The sequence below is a fragment of the Epinephelus moara genome, chromosome 11, assembly GCF_006386435.1.
Source record: "Epinephelus moara isolate mb chromosome 11, YSFRI_EMoa_1.0, whole genome shotgun sequence".
NCBI classification, from domain to species: domain Eukaryota; kingdom Metazoa; phylum Chordata; class Actinopteri; order Perciformes; family Serranidae; genus Epinephelus; species Epinephelus moara.
Genome location: NC_065516.1, coordinates 25650845 through 25675772, shown reverse-complemented (window position 1 = coordinate 25675772; position 24928 = coordinate 25650845). Strand labels below are relative to the sequence as shown.

General features: G+C 42.3%; 1 protein-coding gene across 1 annotated transcript in view; it reads left to right on the top strand.

The window, feature by feature from the left end:
* ctnnd2a (catenin (cadherin-associated protein), delta 2a) overlaps positions 1 to 24928 on the top strand; it is a 363618-nt gene that overhangs the window by 107169 nt on the left and 231521 nt on the right. Inside the window, exon 3 of the mRNA XM_050057274.1 lies at positions 6767 to 6879. Coding sequence (XP_049913231.1) covers positions 6767 to 6879 — 113 coding nt within the window. The remainder of the gene's footprint in view (positions 1 to 6766; positions 6880 to 24928) is intronic.

The following is a 24928-nucleotide window of genomic DNA, read 5'->3' as shown; positions in this document are numbered from 1 at the left end:
ATTGGGGCTTAGTGCACATTAATACACAGGTTTAAGTGCATGTCTCTATGTACATAAATTTGTGTACAATAAGTGCCAATATACAGAGTATTTTCTGGCTTTATACTGTTTATGTATGTAGGATTGACTTGTTAAGCCAGTGCATGTTTATACTGTTTTGTTTCCTCCAATTATTCTTAAGTTTAAATTTCAAATGCAGCTGTGTTGGTAGAAATACATACAGCAAGAGTTGAAGGTGCACAGAGCAGTAACATTGTTTTTTGTCTGTGCAGCTGTCTGATTAGCATTAATTATCCAATGAAAAATGCTGAGGTGACAGTCAAGTAGACCTGCTCACTAAGAAATGTTAGGAACAGACTGATCACTTCTCTACAGGTGTTGGTTTGCTTTTATTTAGGAGAAAGACTCAAAACACAAACACCTCTGTGAGAGCAGTGCAGGTATGTGGCAGGGCAGGGACTGTGTGTGGGAGGAGTCAGGACCTAATTCATAATGCCAGGGTGAGGGGTGGACGTGGCTCTACAGTTGCCATAGAGATCTCTGGGGCTGTGGGTGCTGCTTTCAGTCTCCTATTCATTCCTAGGAAGGAGGCAGTGACACGTGCACGACACATGCACAACATAGTGGAATCCTACACCTTGTGCGTTTTGATAGAAACACACAGCATACAGACGAAGCGCAAGGAGCACCAGCTGAAACTGCCGGCTCATCAGTTTTGGATATACTGAACTGTGGTCCATGCACATACCAAGGTAAAATACACCGCTACACACAAAACAAATAGGTTAGTAATTAGGTTACAGTTTATGGAATCAGCAGAACAACAGCGCGTTCATAAAACACACATGCAGAACGGTCAGAAATAGCTGGCATGACAAATCCTATCCTTCTGATTTGAATGTTTATGAGTTAAAATTAAGTTTATAAGTTGGTCCAGAACAGGGGTCGGCAACCTTTACTATCATAAGAGCCATTTCTGACCAAAAATAATTTTCAGAAATCTGTGTGGAGCCACAAAATATATTTGAGACTTTTAATGAAGGTAAAAAGGCCTATTAAGTCCAAATTAGCCTATACTACTAGTCTAAATGATCATTCATTCATGTCTTACCACAAGGTAACGACTCTACAGGGCACTGTTCATGATTATTTGGTACTTTATCTTTGCAGAGCTGGCAGTGGAAGCAAACAAATCTGTCCGCACACTACTAAATTCTTTATTATATTCTGAGACTTTTACTTTTTTGATCTGGCATCCATAGCTAACCAGCTAGGACTCAAGACGAGCCTCTGCTGTGGAGGTTTGGCACAATTTCAAGGCAAAGGTGCCAGGCAGTAGATGTGTTACACACATTTTAGTTATTTTCATTTGGTTTGGAGGCTTCACAGTTTTACAATTGGGGAATGCAGGAGTTTCTTTAGGCCTACAACACTGATATATAAAAAATAAAATGTTAAAAAACATGAACATTACTCATTTCCATGTATTTTTTTTTGTCAAGGAGCCACTGGAGAGGTGCTAAAGAGCCACATGTGGCTCCGGAGCCTCAGGTTGCCTACCCCTGGTCCAGAATCTGCATTGTTGCACTGTTCTTGGTGAGATGACATTCGGGTAACTTTTTGAAGCATGGTCAGGAAGATAAATTTCCCCCAGCTGAGAAACAGCTTGGTTGCCTCCTTTAAATGTATAGTAGGAAAAGAAAATTACTGCTCGTCTCCAAATGTACTCGTCTAAGTGAATAATGTAACAGATGTTGTCCCAGTATAAGGCTTTTAGCAGCTATGTGGCACAGGCAGTTATATTTGTATGTGTTAATATTTCCCATAATTCACACCTCTCTTAGTCTTGCAGTTCATATCGGCATGCCAAGTTTAATTCCTTGTATAGGCTTCTTTTTTCATCGTAGTTACATCAAATTATGTCAGCACCTTAAAATAAGACTCACTCTGTTGCACCTAGCTTACTTACAATGTTGTTAGAGTACTTATTTACATCGCCAGTACAGAATAATTTACCTCGCATCCGTCTGTAGATTTCATGTTTGTGTCAGGTTGAATTTACTTCATGATTTTCCGGCTTAAGCGAGTGAGGAAGCTTTTACCAAGTCAAATGTTACTGAGCTGGCAGATGTGTGCTGTGCTAAAAACGTAATTCAACAAAAACTCAAAAACATCACAAGGACTTTCTCAAGTTGCCTTTTTTTAAGATTCCCTAAGTGTAGTAATTAGGACAGTGTCAACATTTTAACAAGTGATGCTGACTGTTGTGGCACCGTGTTACAGCAGCTGTTTTATCTGTTCACAACACAGTGGTGTACAATGGTGTGTGTCACACAAAACAGACAGAGGTGTGGGTCTCCAAGTCACAAAAATCAAATTTTTATGTGACTGCAAAAGCCAGAAGATCTTTTGGCATCCATAATTATAGATAAAAACTGCAGAACAGAGTTTCCAACATTAGCTATGATGGCTTCAAATGTGCTCTCTGCTGTCTTGTAGTTTCAGCTCATCAAAATGCACAGCTGCATGTAATTGGACAAGTCAGTTAAACTCACTTATCTGGTAGAAATACTGGTACTATCACTTAGCAAATTCATGAATGTGCTCTTGAAAGTCAGGCAGTTCATCCCCGTAGACATCATTTATCGTAATGTATCAAGAGCACACCAGGTCCTTAGGCAAAGGATTTAACTGAAAACATTGTATGACAAAAGGTTATGCATAACTGAACAAATTTTACCTCAGCACAGAGCTGGCCTAACGGGTTTCCCATTTGTTTTTGCATCCAAGCGTTCCCAAGTTACCTCAGAAGGCGTTTAAGATACTTTACAGTTGAGGCATTATATATCATCAATTAGCATAATGCTACTTTAGGTGCAGGGATTTGCATTTTTACACCTTGAGGATTTAAAACAGTTGCAGCAGTGGCAAACAAGGTGACAAAGCAGTCTGCTGTGGGGAGCAGAGCGGGGCTTTGAAGCGAGGCACCTCGCTGTAAAACAAAGCTGTAATTTAGAATTACGGGTCCGGAGGGTTTAATAGACCCTGCTCAAATTCCCAGTGTCACCTCGCTTTGCAAATCATAGGGGTGGATGAACCTGCTACTTTGTTGTTCACATGTATGAGGTTTATCTTGTCGCGAGGTAGAGCAAGGGAAATCTATAGAGGAGTTCCTGACAGGAGGGAGAGCGATGAATGGAGGGAAGCATGGAGAGGTGGAGTGAATGGAGAGATTAGCAGAGCAGTGGGAAGAAAGTGGGATTGTACCTGGCTCGTGGTGTGATGTCACAGGTTTCACTTATTAACAGTTTCTGTGTGAACTTGCATCATATGGGGACTGTGCTGATGTGTTTTCATATACCGTACAGTGTGTCCCACAGATAGAGGAATCTCCTGCTGTGAGATCAATGAACTACTACAGCTAGTACTACATATGTATGTGTCGGGGGCTTGCTTTTGGCACTTAAGAGACTATGCGTGTGTGAGCGAGGGAGAGAAGAGGAGAGACGAGGGAGAAAGCAAGGACATAAATGTGTGTACGAGAGGAAAGACGGAACGAAGGGAAGAAAGAGTGTGCATATTTATGTGGCTGCTGTAAGCGTGCGTGAAAAAAGGGGTGAGGGAGAGGGAGAGGGAGATGAATTGCATTGTGCTCTGTAGTGTTGGGGAGGAGAGGGGATTGAGGTTGGAGACTCGAGATAGCGACTGGGGATCAACTCATTCAGAGCTTCAAATGGCTTTGAGAAAACCAATCAAACCAGCATACACTCCCTCCACGTCTCGCTCGCACACTCTTCCTCTCTGGTTCTCGTGCATGCACGCGCTCGGTCGTACATACGCAGCATCTTCAGTGGGGTGGAGTTCACTGCACTATTGATCTGCCTCCGTGTGGCTGTGATTAACTTGAATGCAACACACAAACACGCGCACATGCACATACTTACACACAGTGATTGCTGGTTTTGAAATCACATCTATCTGGCTCACAGCGGGATGACTGTTGTACAACTGTCAGTAAGCGACTTAAAGGGCTACTACATCAGCACACACATACATGCACACAGGACTGGTTTAAAAGTGGCACATTCAGGGGTAATATACCATCTATACAGCCTGTATACGAAAACAGCTCCCAGCCATGTGTTGGCATGGGTGTTAACTGGCAAGAACATGAAACCCGCCAGACTCTAGGCACACGCAATATCAATTAAGGCTGCGTGAAGACAGACAGAAGCACAAATTTAAAGGAACGTCACCCCCCAAATTTTTAAACAACCATTTCAGTTACTCACCTTATGCTACATTGAATTTATGAAGAAAACTTGCATGCCTCCACTGTGAACAAAGAATTCAAAAACAGAGACAAATCTTAATGAATTGAAATCATAGGGGTCCATGTTTAAAAACAGCAAAACTACATCAAAACATCCCTTTGAAACCTTGTACTTGTGCATTACAATCCAACTCTCATTAATCCAGTCATGTGCTCAGTACTTCCCAAACAGACGGCCCTTTCTGATGGGGAACTAACCAAGAGTGAAACTTGGTATGCTCTCCTCCAAGCCAGACTCCATTGACAAAAACAGTAATTTTACCTCTCTGAACACTGGAGCTGCTTGTCTACTGCTGCTTCAATCATTTCGTTAGTTTGAGTTATTGTGTGACTTTGGTGTTTTAAAGGGTTAATTTGGATTCACCAAAGTCCCACATTAACACAAATAAACTCCAGATAGAGGCAGTTGTAGACCAGCAGCTGCTGTGTTCAGTGAGGTAAAATGATCGTTTTTGTCAATGGAGTCTGGCTTGGAGGAGAGCATACCAAGTTTCACTCTTGGTTAGTTCCCCATCAGAAAGGGCCGTCTGTCTGGGAAGTACTGATCATATGACTAGGTAAATGAGACTCAGGTTATACTGCACAAGTTGAATGAAAGTTCGCAAACTGATGTTTCGATATAGTTTTCCTGTTGTTAAACATGGTCGCCTTTGAGTTCAAGAATTTTCATAGATATGGGATTTTTGTTCACTCTAGTTATGTAAGACAAACAAAATTTGTTCAAAACTTTAACAATGGGTGAGTGATACACAAATGGTCATTAGGGGTGGGGGTTAAAGTTATTTATATATATATATATATATATAAACAACAACACCAGGGTCTGCATTGGGGTATCGATGAAGTCCAATTTGAATAAGGTGTCCATGAGTTTTAGTGCTTATCCCATGCTTAAACACTGTATAGCAGTTCGAGATGCACCGATCCAGCTTTATCAGTTTCGATACCGATCCCGATGCTGTGGCTTTGGGTATCAGCCGATACCCGATACCGATCCGATACCATGGTTGACCTAAAAAGCTACATACCTTTACATGTAGAACAGAAAAGACTAGAGGCATCAGGCATTGATGACTACACAGTTCTTTCCTAAGATAAACTGAAACAAGATGAAACAGATTAATGCAATGATGAACTATTTATTTTTAACAAAAATAACAGCAGTTGAAATAGTGTGAAATACCTCCACACAGCAGACTCTCTCCTTCGCTCCATGACGTATGACGTAGCTCGCATCACAAGAGATTTAAAGGGAGAGGATCGCCTCAGGTGTAGGTTGCATTTTCCAATACCCAATCCATCTCTTTTGATGATATCGGGGCCGATATTCGATCCAGATATTGGATCGGTGCATCCCTAATAGCAGTTTATAACACCATGACTCTGAAAAGTAATCATGGCAATAGACATTTAATCCTCAGTCTCAATGATCGTGATGTTAAGCAGTAGAATTACATTTGCATTGCAATAATTTGCGCTGGCGGCATGATATTCCATTGTGTTACAGGCTGTTATTAGTTTGTATTGTTCTTCCTCTTCACATCTACAGTAGTCCACTCTACAGTGAAGACCACTGCAGTGTTTTCACATCAGGTACCAAAAATGCCATCACTTAAAATGTATATTTCACTGTAAAATCAGAGGATCCAGCCAGTAGATGTGTCATCTTCTTGTCAGCAGAGGACTGCTGTTACCAGCTACCTTGTGGAAAAACAAAACAAAAACTCTTTTGTTTTAAATTCTCATCTACTTTTCTGTCACTTTTCAAATGTGAACATTTCTTTGTTGAACCAGACAGGAAAACAACTCATCTGGGAATAACAAACACATTTCATGAAGGAATTCCACAAATATCTTCGTTAGACAGATTTACAGTTTGTAACCCAGTTTTCGGGTAGAGGAGTGCTTCAACGACTCTGGTTGTCAACCCCTCCCGCACCACACAGGGGTTAGGATTAAAGGGCTTTTTTTATTTTTTTGCTCACACATTTAGAACACTTTGAACCAGTCGCTCTGCCTCACGCCTTTTCCCACCTGTCAATCACATTCATGTTAATGATCACACTTCATTTTTAACTGTCGCGGAGCTGTCTTCCAGCCCTAAGCTGTTTCCATGACCTGCGGCTGACAATGCTTTGCTTCTCCCAACCCGACACGTAAGCTGCGGTCCCAAAGCAACTTATTATTCACATCGAAATACTATACTGATGCTGTTGGGTGGCTTTAAAAGGTTATGTATTGTACACCGGGGAAGGATATCTATGTTTTTAATACCTTCTCCCACTAATGAGCAATCAGATTGGAGAGGAAGAAATAGTGTTGGTATTTCTGAAGTAAAGACACTGTCATACCAAGGTGCTTCCCAGCAGAACCTCAGGTCTTTCCCTCTCCTGCTCTGTCTAACACACACCTGGTCTTTCTCTATCTCTTCAGGAGCTTCAGTTTGAACGCCTGACCAGGGAACTTGAGGCAGAGCGTCAGATTGTCGCCACCCAGCTGGAGAGATGCAAACTGGGATCAGAGGCAGGCAGCATGAGCAGCATCAGGTAACATGCAAACTCTGTTTTTCTGTCTGTGTGTGGTGGGGAGGGGATATCAGGTAACATACACTGTCCGTGTCTTTTGTGTATGGTGGTTGGGTTGTTGTGTGGAGAGGATATGTGCCTGTGTGTGTGTGTGTCCTTAAACACTGTCAGGTAACAGTGGGACTTTGGGGCTCACATTTACCCTGCCTTTATCAAACATATGCAAAAATGTGTACAGGGTAGGCTTGTATTTTTGTGAGTGTGCTCCCCGAAACACACAAGTGTATGGGTTAACGTAGAGCATGATGGAATAGGCTCTGTGTCCTTCATGACATTAGCGCTGACTGCACCATTATGTGCCTTCACCCCACACACATGCACACACAACCTGGGTGTTTTCTCCTCTGATCTGTGGAGTGATGCTACTGGAAAAGAACAGTGTTCCCCCTGCTGTGGGGTGAATTTATCAGCTGGATGGATTAGGACAACCCTGAGGTTGCAGGCAAAATCACATACGGATAAACACACTTACACACACACTCATCCATGGTGTTAGATGGTGTAAAATAACACTGAGCTTGTGGCGAGCTTTACACTCAGCCTACTATACAGACACACGCATGACATAACGATGTGAGAATATGATAGCAGTCTTCACAAACACATACACCACTGACACATTATGATAGTCACTGAGGGCTCGATACAACAGACACGTCACCACAAGCCCTGGTAACACTGGTGAGGGTGTGACAACACACACCTTCTCCCACACATATGCGTGCTCACAAAAACTCCACTTAGAGACTTCAGTTTGCAACAGAGTCTTGGGTCAAGTCTTGCTCTTCCTGGATCCCCTCTCATCATATTAAAGTATTAATTAGCATATTAGCCACAGCCCCGAAACCCTTCAAAATACTTAATTATGTTCCCCGTTTATACGTCTGACCTTTCTGTTGCCAAAATTGTTTTCAGATGAGGGAAAGAGAGCTCTCAACAGAACGAGGGAGCAAAGATGAAGGAAGGGTGGATGGAGGAGAGGAGGTGTATGCGACTAGCATGCTAATTTTGGATTTTATGCTAACAGCTCAAACCTTGAGCTTAATATCTGCCCCTCTCCTTGTGCAAAATCACTGTCCCTTCACGTTCTCCTTCACACAAGCTTTGCCACCCTGTAAATAAAAATCCTGAGGAAAAGTAAAGTTTGGAAAGTTTCTGGAAGGGGGGATGTGTTGTATGTGTGTGTATGCGTACGTTTGTGTGTGTGTGTGTAGGTTTTTGTGTTTGCATGAATTTTGCTGTGATGTCAAAAGTCGGGTTCATATAAATTCAGCATCCCTCTGACTCCCTCAGGCAGCTTATTGCATAAGTACACAACCCTGAGGGGGGGCAGGGAAAAGGAGCACACCGGGAAAAAAAAGACACTTTTGAACCTTCCCAGTTCATACTCTGTGCTCCAGCTGAGTCTCAGATGAGACTTTTTGGGAAAGTTTAAAGGCTTCCTTCTTGGGCTTGTGTTGAAGTTCCATAATTTGTTAATATACTGGGATAGTGATTTAAAAATAACGTGAGCACCAACATCAAAGACAAAGTAATCAGGTTTTTGGCACATATAGTGTGTCAATATCGGTGAAGTCAGCTCAGTGATATGATACAAATACATACTCTAACTAAACTCTACATCGTTTTCTTAATTAGGGTTTGTGTCAGATTACATTTATTATGCGTTGCATTTGTGTTGCTTGTGCAGTCCCCAACATCATGTGAAACTATTCTTACTTGCATGATACTTAAAGCAAAAACTTGATCAACTGTTGTTTAAAAAAAAGAAAGGAAAATATTAGACCAGCTGGCAGTTGTCATCTTATTCATATGTCTGCTAGTGAGCCATATATATTTACCCATTGTGATTTTGGATATATGCTGGTGTCTGCTGTTTCAGGTACCCAGACTTTGATGTATACTCACCATGCACTTTATTAGGTACATCTTGCTTGTACCAGGTTGGACCCCTTTTGCCTTCAGAGCCGCTTTAATTCTTGGTGGCATAGCTTCAACAAGGTGCTGGAAACATTCCTCAGAGATTTTGGTCCATATTGACATGATGACATCACACAGTTGCTGCAGATTTGTCGGCTGCGCATCCATGATGTGAATCTCCCGTTCCACCACATCCCAAAGGTGCTCTATTGGATTGAGATCTGGTGACTGTGGAGGCCATTGGAGTACAGTGAACTCATTGTCATGTTCAAGAAACCAGTTTGAGATGATTTGAGCTGACATGGTGTGTTATCCTGCTGGAAGTAGCCATCAGAAGATGGGTACACTGTGGTCATAAAGGGATGGACACGGTCAGCAACAATACTCAGGTAGGCTGTGGTGTTTAAACCATGCTCAGTTGGTACTAAGGGGCCCAAAGTGTGCCGAGAAAATCACCCCCACACCATTACACCACCACCACCAGCCTGAACCGTTGATACAAGGCAGGATGGATCCATGCTTTCACGTTGTTTACACCAAATTCTGACCCTACCATCTGAATGTGGCAGCAGAAATCCAGACCCATCAGACCAGGCAACGTTTTTCCAATCTTCTATTGTCCAGTTTTGGTGAGCCTGTGTGAACTGTAGCCTCAGTTTCCTGTTGTTAGCTGACAGGAGTGGCACCTGGTGTGGTCTTCTGCTGCTGTAGCCCATCTGCTTCAAGGTTGGACGTGTTGTTAGTTCAGAGATGGTCTTCTGCAGACCTTGGTTGTGACCAGTGGTTATTTGAGTTACTGTTGCCTTTCTATCATCTTGAACCAGTCTGGCCATTCTCCAAGGCATTTTTGCCTGGAAAACTGCCACTCACTGGATATTGTTTTCTCTTTTTCGAACCATCCTCTGTAAACGCTAGAGATGTATGTAGATCAGTAGCTTCTGAAATACTCAGACCAGCCTGTCTGACACCAACAACCATGCCACGTTCAAAGTCACTTAAATCATCTTTCTTCCCCATTCTGATGCTTGATTTGAACATTAGTCTTGACCATTTCTACATGCCTAAATACATTGAGTTGCTGCCACATGATTGGCTGATTAGCTATTTAACAAGCAGTTGAACAGGTGTACCTAATAAAGTGGCTGGTGACTGTACGTCTTTATAGTTGGTGTGCATTTGTCAACAAGACTGTTTTGGTGTAATCCGCATTTTTAGTTTTTAAACGTAAACCAAGAAAATAGTTTGCTTTTAACAAACCAGATAAGACTCAAAAAGTCAAGAGTTCGAGTCAGTGTAATCACGCAGAATCAGCCTTCCATATGTTTATGTATTCACATTGATTTTTCTAAGGTTTCAGCTCATCTTTCACACTTACTCTTGACTCTTTGATTTGTTTGGCTTATTAGGCCAATGGCAAGCCATCATAATTCACATATATTATTCCTGTGATTTTGGACAGGTCAGTCAATATTTTTTAAATGAGGCAGCTAAGGAAGCAAAGAACTGAGACCCTGTCTTGATAGAGCCATAGATAGCTTGTCTGGACCCACTTGAATATGTTTTCAGCAAGTTTTATCTCTTGGAGGAGCTTAATATTCCACTTGAGCTCAACATGTGGTCTGTCAGTTTCTTATATACACCATAATTTGTGTTAATTCTCCTTACTGGCAACATCATCTGAACTCTTAACATCCTCAGCATATGTTAAAAGTCTGTGGAAGAAACACTTCACCGTGGTTTTATCTGAACTTGTGCATCTGTTTGGGTGCATTTGCTTTAAGCTTGTGTGAATGTCTGCTTGTGCATCTTGCCAGCAATAGCCTGTCTGCTGTCAAGTCTGCTGTCTCATGGTTGCATCATCTTACGATTATCACATCAGATATAGAGGATTGGCTTAGCTAAGCTTTTGTCTGCTGACAGCTCTCTATATGCCATGGAGTCCACATCCATCCCCGTGCGAGCGCAAATTTGTCAATGCGTGTCAACCAAAACGTGTGATGTGCATTTGTCTTCCTTTTTGTGCTCATGCATACGCACATGTGACAGCTCACCTCTGAGTTTGCCCATTTTTTTTTCCATTTCATCTTGATTGACACTATCCTTTATGCATATTCCAACAGGGCCTGATTTTTTTTTTTGCAAGCCTAAGTATAGATATTAGTGTCTGCAATATAACTATGAATGATCAGAGAGAGTCTGATGCTATTCAAAGAGACAGTGCTAACCTTTCCCGTGGTCTCCAACATCACCACTCATTTTCCTCTCCTTCATCAGTGTCTCAGTGACAGGCAGCGGCTAAATATAGAGGGTAGTGGCTGGCTCTGAGAGAATAGGTGTTATAATAAAGCACAAGGTAAAAGTGAAGGAAGGCGGACACAATAGTTGGGAGGAAAAAGGGACACAGTTTAATATACAGACAAACACTGAGGGTCTTTTATATGCTCTATATAGCATTTTTTGACGTTCCATGAAAAAGCTTACTATCTTTCTAAAGTTATGTTTCTTCTTTCATGACAGTCTATATTCTCTCTGACTATGTTTCCTGTGGGCTTTAAGCTGCAGCCACCGTATTCACTCAGCAGTGGGTCCATTATTCTGTTAGAAGCCTGTCAGGCTGAAAGCCAACTTACGAGCACAAGCTACCTGGTACCCTGTAGTTTTGTGGGTGCCTGTGTGTGTATTATTATTCCAGATGTGTGGGTTTTCATGCACCCTCTGTTTGTGGGTTTGTGCCGCACATGCTTGGAACGAGTGCTGTGTTTGTGTTTGTGTGTCTATGTGTGTTCTTGGCAGCCGCTGCGAGCCTGCGTGTCCTTAGTTGCGTTCCGCTCGATAAAGCAATTCAGGCATCTCCACGGACTCCTCCTCAGAGCTGAGGACCCTAAAAAAAAGTGCCTGACTGTGGTGCAGAAAACCCAGGGCATTACTGACTAACATCTGTTCACACTGTGAACCGTTGGCATGCGACACAACACTTTACAGGAAGGAAGCACACACACTGGCGCACGTACACATTCACACGCAAACACGTAGTCTCCAAACACCACGCCGAGACTCATTTATCATTTTTCTAACATTAGTGGTAAGTGGCAGCCAGTGGGAAACATTTGCTCCTGCTGTCTTTTCTGCCTGACTGGCTGTGCAGCTCAACCCTTCGGTGCACTTTTAAAGGGGTATACCATTGAATTTATGCTTGATGTATTTCAGTTAGTATTCATCTATTTTTCAACATTACGAAGATGCCAAAACGACCAATACAGCACTAAATGATGTACAGCGAAGAGCAGGAACTGACATGAAAGAGTAGAGCGAGGTCAATTTCCTGTCTTGACGGTCTGGTTGGTGTACAGGCTGAAACTGGTTTGATTTAATGCAAACTGGCTGAACCAGCGCTTGTCATTATGGTACGTTCAGGCATATTAAAAAGAAGCCTACATCAGCAACCTGTTTTGCCTGTGTCACGGCGCTAAATTCAACAACATTGCATTAGTAATGAGTCATATGACAACATGATTAACATAACATGATGTTTGTTTATAAACGGACTAATGGAGCCACTAGTGTCCGACAGGTTGTGTGCAATTTACTGCCAAGCCAAGCAGCTGCAACATGCCAGAGAGCAAATTTCAGTGGAAGTAGGTGGAGGGAAGAGTTTTTTGTTTGGTAGAAAGTTTGTGTTTTTTGGGGTGACGAGTAGGGTTGTCATGAGAAGGGATACTTTGGTACCAAGTCGATGCCAACACACAAAAAATACATCAGTACCTGTTTTTTTTCCGGCTCCATAAGTACCGGATACAACTTTGCCCTCAGCGGGCCATGTCGATTCCTGTCGGAACTGTAGGGGGCAGTATACGCGCGTCAGTCGGTGCCGAGGACGAGCGCCGAAGAAGAACGCCTGTTCTCCATTGTCTTTGCTAGAAACAATGGCTTTTACAAGTGCTGCTGGAACCACAACACCTCGGCTTGTGGAAAAGTCAGTTAGTAGGAGTCGTGTGTGGAGAGGGTCGGCCTCATTTACACGCGCTGGCGAACGGTCGTTGTTTACTCGCGTTTTCATTTCGGCGAGCATGTTAAAAAAAAAAAAAAAAGGTTAGAGCATTCACGCTGTATCCTTTCTACGTGCTGCTCGAGTCACGTTGCTTTCGCGAGCAAGCTCGAAAATAGAAGAGACGCCGATTTTTTGCGTGAGTCGTGAGCGAATGGTCGCGGTATTCAACAAAAAACATGAGTTTGCGTGTGTTGTGACCTCTCTCGGCCACCGTAGACATCTCCCCCTTGACCAAGCGAGACCTGACAGTTACATATTTCATGTACTTACCCATTTGTTGAGCTGAATATTAATTCTCCAAGCGCTGGAATAATCACTGGCGCGCGAACCTGTCCACCCTGGGCTTTGGGTCCAAACTCACTTCTTCTTTTGGGTCCAAACTCACTTCTTCTTCTTTGGGGTTTATTGGAGATTTGCAAACACGGTGCACTACCACAGCCAACTGTTCAGGTGTGGTTTGTATTTTGACGGGAGAGCAGTGGCTGCTGGGCGACGCGTCTGTTTGGTTTTGGTGTGAATACACGGGTGCTGCCACATCGCTTGTGGTGTAAATGAGGCCTAAAGTAGTGAATTTAGAAATACATGAGTTCTGTTTTTTGATTTTTATCGTGGTATTGAATGAGTATCGAGAATTGTGGAAATTCACTGGTAATTGATATCGACTACTGAAATTCTGGTATCATGACAAGCCTAGTGACGAGACATGACAGAGTCTCTCTCAACCCAAGTATGGCACCATTTTGTATTTGAAGCTGACAAAAGAGATGTCCTGACTGGCTACCAGTGACATCAGATGCCCTTTTTCTATTTATTCCTGTCGCTTGCTTTGAAAGTGCTGCAATAGATGAGGAACGGCTGATTCATGAATTTGAGCTAAGGAACTTTCAATATGAAACCTCCTCATTTCACTGCAAAACTTAAATAAGGTGGCAGCTGGCTAGAGGGAAATAATCAGGGAGCTGAAAGTTTCTGGTAAATGACCATCACTAATAACAACCTGGGCTGCTTGCTGTCGGCTATATTGAGTGTCATTTCCAGGAAACATCACAGTATAATGTTTAAAAAGTGCAAACAAAGAGGGAAACAAGCAGGACCCTTACCCATCTTTGAAGTGGCTATGTCTCCAGTTTGACATCAAGCTCGAAATTATTTGACCATGTTACCAAAGGAAACCTGGACCATACAAGGCCAAGGCCAAAACACTGGAATTATTCTTAAACTGATTTGCTCCAGCTCTAAAAAAGCCCCATTCAGTGGCTGCTCTCATCTCTTCCATTACATCCTACTCCAGTAAAACATTTGTTCTGAACTTTGTGCTGGCATTTCAGCGTTTGCATCACATCTGTTTTTCAGGAACAATGAAATAAATCATCCATAAGTGCAGAATCTTAATGCAGAAAATTATCTCAGCGACCAGCAGATTGCAGAACGGGTGGTTCGCATGTGCCTCACTAGTGTTTTTTTTGCAGTTCAGTGAGATGTAAGGCAGATAAATGTACAATTCCTTGACAGATTCAGATCATTAAAGGTCCCCCGGCTGTCGTCTGCCTCGCAGTGACCTTGCCGGGCATTCTGGGGCATATTATTGGTGCATTAAAGCACTGCCTGTGAACTGTTGAGGAAATAATGTGAAGCTGGCTACTAAGCTAATCGTGACTCAGGGCAATACTGTAGATTATCAAAGCCGTATATGAGATGTCACGTAAGCTTATGGATTCACAGGCTAAATGTAGTCGTGTTGTTGTCATATTCCGCTGGCTGCCAGCAAATATATAGTACCAGCTTGGTGCCTCGTGGCTAGTGTTATGGAGAATTTATGCATATATGATGTGATAGATGATACAATGTAGATATTGCAGCAATCAGTTATGCTTTAGAACAAATAATGCACAATGAGGAAGAGACAGCGTGCAGTTGTTTTAAAGCCATGTCATTAAAGAAAAAGGGAATAGCAGCAAGTCCATTATGATCCGCCAATTATTTTAAAGCAGAAAGGTCATGTCAGATAATAGGAATCTAAGCCAAGGCAGGCAGCCCCTCAGTTGGTATGCAGATGACAAGCGAAGTTGAGCGAAACAAATGTGACCTCTAAATGAGTGTTTTGTTGTGCTTAATGGAATTGTTAGCGTTTAGTGGAGAGAGATGAGAGTATCAATGCTGGGGGCGGGAGGAACGCAACGCAGAAAGAGAGAGTGAGGGAAGGGACGGACAGAGAGAGAGAGAGGGAGAGAGAGAGGAGGAAAGAGACAAAAGGGATAGATGGGCTAATAAATAGCTTTCATTACCCTGTGGCAGCCACAGAATAGGTTCATTGATTTATTATTTTTCATTTTTTTCCCCTGTTATCTCTCTCTCTCTGTCTTTCGCTTGTTCTCATTGTCTCATTTTCTCTCACGTTTGTCTTTCTCTTGCTCTACACGTCGGTCTCACTCTCCTCTCCTCGTGTTTTACAAATACTATTTAACTTCACTGTATTATCACGGCGCTACTAAACTGAACTCTGTGTGTGTATCCACTTAAGTGCAGTACAGTACATCGACTGGATCGAGCATCGAGCAGTGTGTGTGTGTGTGTGCTTGGTGCTAGTTTTGATGAGCTCTGCTGACCAGACATTCCCCTCGGCCAGATCATTTATGTATCCTGCTGTCACGTATTTATGATGTGCACAGGTTGAAGCATGTGGATTATGTTTGTTTTGTAAACAGGCACATCCTTGCTTCAGGCGTCGCAGGTTTTTTTCCTACTGCTGTTTATTCAACTAAGAATTGCAAAGCAGAGAACAAAATGACAAATTCACGTCATGAAAGTTCACTAAAATTCGAATTAGTGCACTCGCATAGAAAGAAATATATGCAGTATGGCTGAACCTGGCTCCACTGTGCAACATAAATGCCTGCATGTGCATAAACATGGGCATCTGCACCAATATATTCATGCACACACCTGTAATAATACATGCACAAAAGCGCCAGATGCTGTGATGTCCTGACAGATAAATCCTCCTCTAATATCCAGTGGTCGTGGAAGCTCCCATGTGTACAGTATGTGTGTCAGAATTGTTTTTATTTAGCTGTTAGTGTGCCCAACCAGTGACTACCATCAAGTCAACATATTGAACAGATACACAGATTGAGAGACAGAAGTGTGTATGTGTGTGAGTGAAAGTGTGTGTGAGTGAGATGGAGTCAGAGTGAGGTGTAAAGTTCATGTCCTGAGGCAGTAACAGCTTTCTGTTTGTTGTTCAGACTTCACATCTGCCCAAAGACCCCTGGGGTAGGTCAGAGAGAGGTGAAGCCAGAGTGTCCAAGTGTGTGCGTGTGTGTGTGTGTGTGTGCGCGCTGAGAGAGAGAGAGAGAAAGAGAGAGAGAACAAAAGCAATGAGTCACCACACACTCATGCTCGCCCTGCTGCGCGTTGGTGCCCAGTCCCAGAGCCCATATAGGACTATTTATTCTAATCAAGCTGTGACATTTAGTTCCACACCAGCAGGGACCAGTTTCGCTCTTTGTGCCGTGTGTACGAGCACACCCACACACATACCCACACATTTCCTCACCCTGCACCCAAGACTTCTCTCAGGGGACAAACACACTTACTAGACTATAAAGTTGTCCTACCCTGAGGAGGAGACATCCACACCACTGTTATGAGCTTAGTCTTCAAACACTGTAGAGTTGATCACAGCAGCTAATAGACCCCAGACACATGGTGAGCGCCAGAAATATTCTGATGAACTTCACTGCGTGCCCGTCACTGAATTACTTTTTGTCTGACTTTCTATAACTTCTTTCGTCTTTTGTTCACTCCTCTTCTGCCATTCTGTTTCATCAGTGTTCTAACATCTATATTACTTAGCTTCTTATCTTGCCTCCAAAACCAGTTTGACATCTGTTTTTAACAGGACTAAAACCCCTTTTCTGCCAAAATTAGCTCACGTACGTGGGTGTTTTAAACACGGGTAGACCAACTAAGAATAGGCAAAAGGTTCTTGGGTGGAGACGGGTGGTATTTTGTGGTGGCACATTCCTGTATCTTGCTGCAAGTGGCTAAGTGAGCTACATACTAACATCAGGATGCTAACATGCTGACAATAACAATGCTAAATGGACTGCCCTTGTATCGCACTTTTCTGGTCTTCCAACCACTCAAAGCGCTTTTAATTACATGTCACATTCACCCATTCACACACACAGTGGTCAATGCTACCATACATGTTGCCACCTGCTACTCAGTAACCATTTACACACACTCACACTGATGGAACAGCCATTGGGAGCAACTTGGAGTTCAGTATCTTGCCCAAGGATGCTGCCCAGGGATACTTTGACATGTGGTGATGAGGAGCTGGGGATCGAACTGCCGAGCTTCTGATTAGTGGACAGCCTGTTCTACATCTCAGCCACAGCCACCTCAATTTCAATGTTAACATGCTAATGTTTAGCAGGTACACTGTTTACCATATTGACCATTTTAGTTTAGTGCGTTAGCCTGCTAATATTTTTTAATTAGTGCTAAATACAAAGCACAGATAAACCAGACACTACAAAACATTGAAAAGACATTTAAAAGACGTCCAACACCATCATCATCGTCAACTCTATGTTTACTGTTGACCTGGTTTGCTGCTTCCTGTTTAGCTATTGGTTGATGAAAATGTTCATGTAATAGGCTACATGCACTAGGTTGTGTGACGTACTTTCGATTTTAAACATTACTGCTTGTTCGTTTCCGGTCCCAGTGTCGTTTCTCGTTTGAGCTTGTTTATCGTGAACGTGCCAGTGACTGAATGAAACAGTGAGTTTATATATAATGAATGTGCACAAAAAAGTTAAAATGATTCATTTTCAGAAGCAGGAGAAGCACTACTCTACTACTACTCTCTACTCCGAGCACTGCTGTGTGCTATAAATATTATAAAAATAGCATGCTTGGCTAACAACCGCTGCGTGTGGAGGCTGCAAATTTGGATAAATTGTCCAATATGCGGTAAGTTGTACAAAGGTAAAAATATGTGCCAGCTTATTGTTTGCTTCTACAGCTGACATATTGGAATAGACTTCATGTGATGAATATTTTTTACGTTATTTGAAGATTTATGTTTGTCGCGAATTCACTACATTCGGCCATTGGACACTGAATAAAATAACAGATGCAATCAAAAGTCTCGTTGGCATTATATCTGTATTACTCACGTCAACACATCCATCCTACTGTACTTTAAACATCTAGTTAGCACTAGCTACACATTGGCTAACAACAAGACTAAGGTCGTTAACCCCACGTAGGATGATATATATTGCCAGAATGATATATAGCCTATGCTGATTAAAAATATGCTGTAACTAACTAATTAACACCAGATAAAGCACAGTTTACACACAGATAGCTAATGTTAGTGACAACAATAAGGCTAGTAGTACAGTACTCTGTTTCCAGATATCTAGTTAGCATTAGTAGCTACTTAGCTAGTTAACGTTGGTCAGTCTGTGTTTTCTTACCTTCGTTTGTGAACATAGGACGTGGCATATAATTAAAAGCATTTGTCCAGTTTGCTGGTTGGGGCTTTAGTAGTTTGGCAAATCCTATGAACATCAGTAATGTTCATCTTGGGGAGCTCCTGCAAACATCGGGTGTAGAACAGCGCTATTGCTAGTACAGTACCCTGGCAATGCAAAACACCGGAAACTGACAAGCAGTATTTGCAGAATGCGGAAGTGTTGTGTGCATAGAGCGCATTGAACTTCAGTATTTGCACGAGCCAAGACTAAAAACTTAACATAATATTAATCCCGTTTGATTTAATTGGAACATCATTACAAATAATCCTGACTTAAGACAGCTTGAATTAAGCTTTATGACTGCCTTAGACCAAACGATTGCCATCATGGCATCACCCAACAACTTGTGATTTCATTTTGACACTTTCAATCTGTCTGCGACGGTGAAATCGCAAGGAAACTACTTTACCATAAGGCTGGCATAAGTCTGATGGGAATGTCATTGCCTTTCCTGTTAAGTCAGGGGATGACCCAAAAGGCTTCATTCATTGGGGACACTGAATGTTTGTATAATGAAATAGTTCTTGAGATATTTCCCCATCGCTAGTGTGACTACTAAAAATTAAAACTGCAACTTCTTTTCCATTTTCTGTTCAAAGTTTGTTCTGTACTTAAAGTTGGCCTCTATGTGCTTTTAATGACCCAATTAGTGTCTTACTTTTTTCTCATGCTCCACTGTATAAACTCTATATTATTGCGTCACATTAGTTTGAAGTTTACAGACACACGTTACACACATTGGTGATTTCTGTTTTAATGTTAGATTTAATTTATTGGACAGCTCCATCACGTTTGGACAGCTTTTATACTTCATCATGCAGTTATCATTTTACAGCGTTACCCATGCTCTCTTTCTGTCTCTGACCACCCTCCTGTTTTTGCCACGGCTAAAATACTATCCAATTACATTCCTTTATCTCACTATACCCCACTCTCGTCTCCTGCGTTGGGTGATAATAGAGGGATCCATCACACCATTAGCTGCAGGCGGTTTTATAAGCTCAGCAAAATGCTGCGTAGAGAGAACTCAAATTATAGGCCCGCTGCATTATACCTTAAAATACGCCTTGTGTTTGGGCCTGTGTATGTGTGTGTCTGTGTGAGTGATGATGATACCGCGAGTCATGCTCCCCCCCTCCCTAATGACTGATGATGCATTTCCAAGAGGAGAAGAGAAAAATGGTGGCAGGTGGCGACATCTCTCACACCGCTGTCATCCCCACTGTCTATCTTTCTGTCTGCCTCTCTCTGTGTTGTTTCATCTCTCCCTCTATCTATCTGTCTTTGCTCTTAAATTACACCTTGGCTTTTTGCATTTTAGTGAGAGCATATGTCTTTCTTCACATGAAACATTTTCCCGTATATGAAGAAACCCTATCTTTGGCTTTGTGTTGGCTTTAAATGACTTGATAGCTTTGCTCAGCAGCCAGGTTAGCTGTTATGTAAATTGTTCAGTTCAGTGTCCAACATAACATTTTCCCCCTACGGGCACACCGAGCCAGTAGATCAGAGATTTTTCTGGTCCCTTGTACATTTCACAGATCTGGCAGCCAGAAAATGAAAATAACTCTAACATAACCCTAACTTCTTTCCATAATTTTGGTGATTTATTATACATGATATGAAAACAGTGAAGTTCCTACTACGGTACATCTGGTTGTTTTTCTTTAGTTACTGATAATATACAAAACTGTACAGATCCTACCACAAGTGCTGTTTTCCACGTTTCTGTTTCATTATAAATGCCATTTATATTTATTCTAAACAGAAAAAGGTTAAGAAGTGTGTGCTCAGTTGTAAATAATAAATAAAAATAAAAGCCTTGTGTTAACAAGGGATTCTCTCCACAGAAACGCTGGAGGGCTTTTATTTTAAAGGGAAAAAGAAGTGTTGAGTTAGAAATATATTTTCATGTCTGTTACATACACACACATAGACATTGAAACTGTAGTGAAAGGTGAAATTTTGCCATGAAACAATGGAGTCGAAGTGCTGCTGTGTCTCTGTGGTGATCACATACAGGTGTACTGTGCTTTTTCCATCTGGTGAAGTGAACATTGCATGGGTGGAATATAGCCTCAGTAATTCTCTAGATTATTTTTATCTATCTATCTGAGCCCTTCACAAGTGTAATGTTTCCAGTATGATGACAGCATTACCATTTTTTTGAGTACTGGTAACAAAGGAGCGAAGTCCCTAGTGGACAAAGAGGGCACGTGTTTTGCTATTCTCAGGTGTATTTTAGCAAATCGGGATGGATTCCATCTGTCTTGGAAACAATGACATCGCTCACATCCCAGACTCTGATTCGCTGTCACTGTCCTAGAAGGGCTAGTGACTGGCCAATCACCTTGCTCAGCATGAACTCTTACTGCCCCTCGGCTGTCTGTTATGTTGTACCCTGGTGTTCAGACTAGGGGTGTGCCATAGCATCTCGTTCATGTTAATACCAGTATTATTTTTAATATCATATGAAATTTTTTTATCGTGATACTCACGATATTTTGACTTGCTGACATATTGACATCATACTGTTACCCACGGCAACAACAAGCATGGCTGAAAGCGAAATTATTACCAACTCCACAGTGGTTCCAGAAAGAGGAGCAGCTTCAGTAGTGTGGAATAAACGGTGGCGTCCTGAATGTTTTATGAACAGCCCCGGACTTCTCAGACTCTTTTAGTGACTTACTGCTCAGAGGGAACTCATTCAGCGGCTCCTCTGGCAGCAGCACAGCGTCTCTCCCTCTCCTCTCTCGCTGTGTGCACACAGGAGTCTCGGTTGTCAAGTGATTTTGTCATAAACTTTTGGTAATGCAAACCTACGTGACGCTCGCAGCTTGACAAAAAACTCCATATATGTGAATGTGTGATAGTTGTGGTATCATAACAGCCTGTCACAGGTTACAGCGTGATGATTAGAGGAGAAATGGCAATTCTGTTCCTCTTTCAATTCTTTTCCTTTTTTGTCATATTGTTAAGAATATTGTTAGCACAAAAATACCCTGAAATATAGTGATATTAATATAGGGCTATATCGCCCACCCGTAGTTCAGATATAATAAAATTAAAATCTAATTTTCGTATCGATGTTGCTAATTGAAAAATGCATCTATCTCTCAGCTTCCTCAACAAGACAGTCAAAGGTCAGAGTCAGCTAAACAACAACACTCAAGCATAGGCAGGGATTTAGTGATTGATTGCTGCCCAGGGACACTTAAGTACAGCCGATGTATGCCAAGTATACTAAGAGCTTAAATCTAGCTTGTCCAGTCGATAGCTGATCTCTTGAAAAGTAGCCAGAAACAGTGGATGCTGTGCCACTCCTGAGTGTCTCCTGTAGAGACACACTGCTAAAATGTGAAACCAACTGGGATGCTACTTGTATTTGCACGTCTCACTTGTTTAATTTTAATGGGTGGCTGCATGTGCTTGATTTGGGGGGATTTTCTTCATTGTGTTGAACACAGCCTGCTATTTTCTTTTATTGGTTTGGCCCGAGCCATCATTACACCTCAGTTCATTTATTGTGAGGGAAGGGTATTATTTTGCTGCTATTATGATAATAGTATTTTGATTTGTTTACAGTGTGTGTGATTGTGTAAGTGAGGGGTTTTCTTCTTTATTTTTTCAAAATATGCGGTAAATATTTTATTATTTTGCATAGACAGATATAGATTGTGACCTCAATTAAGCTTTCCTTGGTTTCCATATTGTCCTCCAACATCTTTATACTTTATACCCTGTTAGCAATAACCCAGCTTGATCTGAGATTATGTTGTTTCTGTCTAACATCATTTCCTCCTGTTTTGAAATGATGTCCCTCTGTCATCCAGCTGTAGATGTAGAGGTGGATAGATAGGCCCTGTTTACTCCTCTAGGAGTCAGCAGCTGGCGACTCCATGTCAGTGGCAAGGAGACAGAGGACTGCAGGGCCAACAGGAGCAGCGTGTGTGCGTGCGTGTGTGCATGTGCGTGTGTATATCTATGCACCCGTGTGCATGTGTGTGTCCCCATGCTGAGGGGAATCGAGGGTGTTTGGTTCATTAAACATGCAAATGCATGCTTATCTTCCCCCAACACCAGATAGTGGTGAGAATAGATAAGAACCAACCAAATGATGCCAGAGAGGCAGACCGAGAGAGAAAAACAGAGAGAGAGCGTGATAGAAAGAAACTGAGAGAGAAACACTGAGACAAAACACAGACAGAGAGAGATTTGAAAAAAAAAAAGACAGAGCAAGAAAGAGACTGATTCCAAAAAGCAAGGTGTGGAAAAGGAACAGAGGGAAGCGGGCAAGAAGCACAGTGAGACAGAAGAGAAATGAGCTTATTAACAAATGCTGTGGAAGGTAATGTCTCCCCAGAGCTTATATAATAGGACACCTGATGGCTATTTGAACACATGTGTTATAAGTATTTCTTTGTTTTTGACATTAATAGCGGTAATGGTCCCCCGTGATAATATTTTGGGGTGTGTGTGGTGGGTTTATCTTTGTCACTCATCTATCAGTTTTTCATCAGACAGCTCTGATCATTTTTTTTTAAGATATTTTTTTGGGCATTTTTTGCCTTTAATTGACAGGACAGTGAAGCGTGAAGGGGGGCAGAGAGAGAGGGAGAGACATGCAGCAAAGGGCCACAGGCTGGACTCGAACCCGGGCCGCTGAGGCAACAGCCTTGTACATGGGGCACCTGCTCTATCACTAAGTCACCGACGCCCCAGCTCTGATCACTTTTAAACGAAATGTGGAAATGTGATGCATCTCGCTGCTGCTCTTGGCATTGTCTAAATTACAGTGATTGGCTCAGGGGAGCGCTGTAATTACAGGTCAGAACAAGGTGATAAATATGTTAGTGATTGGCCGTGAGGGATACTGTATCATTTGGATTTGTTGACGTCTTTATTGTTGCCTTGTTAGTCCAAGAAACAGTGGCCCTCATTTATCAATCTAATGTACAAACCAGTGCAGATCCGGGCGCAGAAATCATCTCATAATAGGGTTCATGAAACGTTCTTATCGGAATGATCGGGCGTTGATAAATGTGGCAGCTGAAAACCACTGACCTTTCACTAAGCCCCGCCCCTTTGTGATGGTCCAACAAGCTGTCGGAGTAAGCATGAAGAAATATTATCATATTGTTGGAAAAATTAAACAGTGATTGCAAAGAGAAGCAGACAGAGGGGTCTACAGTCTGTGTTTGAAGGATATATCCAGGATGTCAAACTGACTCAGCAGCAACAGCAGGTTAAAAAGACAAAGATAGTTAGAAGCTAAAGCCGAACTATAGGCTACAGATCACAGTGTAAAAGTGAACCACCACATCACTGCTGATCGCCACACAAGACAATGAATATAAAGGGAAACTTCACTAATATTGAACCAGCTGTGTGTCACTGCAGTGTGTGCAGATGAACAGTGTTTGGCTTCGTTGCCAGCACCTGGACCTCTGCCGCTGGACGGGCAGGGACCTCCTGGGGAAGTCAAACAACGTTCATCTGCACACACTGCGATGACACACAGCTGGTTGAATATGAGCAAAGTTTCCCTGCTTCCCTTCACTGGTTCCTGTACAGCAGGGTCGGTCTTTGTTTCACTGTTATAATCATTAAAAAGCAAAAGCAGCATGTGTATACATTCAGTAGGCTATATCTTCAGTAGCTAGCTAGCTAACCCTACAGCTTGCAGGGTTTGATTTTGGTTTTGGAACAGGGAAGAAACGTATATCTTTTTCCAACCTCTCCAGGTAACGGGTATCATTAACACACGACGTGCCCCAGGCACAACATTTAGCTCCAAATCCACAAAACCAGCCTGAAAATGAAAGAAGTTTGAAACAACTGTGTTACGGCTGTGTATGTGTTCCTTGCTGCTGTCCCTTTTCCCTCTTTGTAGATCTGCCCAGGTGTGCTGCATTACTTAACGAGGTGCAGCACACCTGGCATGGAGGAGCTCCTGTGGCAGCAGCAGAGGAGAGAGGCTCTGGTGTGGGGACTGCTGGTCCTGCTGTCTCTCACCATGGGGTTTTTGTTGTCTTGTCTGCTTGTTTTGCATTCTAATAAATCCCATGGATTTGAGTAGTTTTAAAGGTGTTTATGTGGTTGTTATTGGGTCAGTGTTTGGAGTTTTGTTTGCCCCATAGGGCTGTCTAAGGGTGGGTCGTAACAAACTGCATTAGAGTCAATGGAGCACAGCTGAGTTTTCTTGCTAAAAAACAAGAAACGACTGGCTGCTCTGTAGAATCAAACATAGATCAAAACCTTGTGTTGGGTGCTCATGGAGAACAGGAAACAACAAGATACACAGGAAGGAAATCCAGACACTCCAAATATATAGAAAAAGAGGAAGGCTGTATTAGGAAAGCCTTTGTTGAAGTGGCTGAATCATTGAAACAGCCAACACATTTCAACCACTGCAGGTCTTGGTCTGGGCTTTAAAAAAGCTTTTAAAAAAGTTTTCTTGCTAGTTCACATCCTCAGTGCT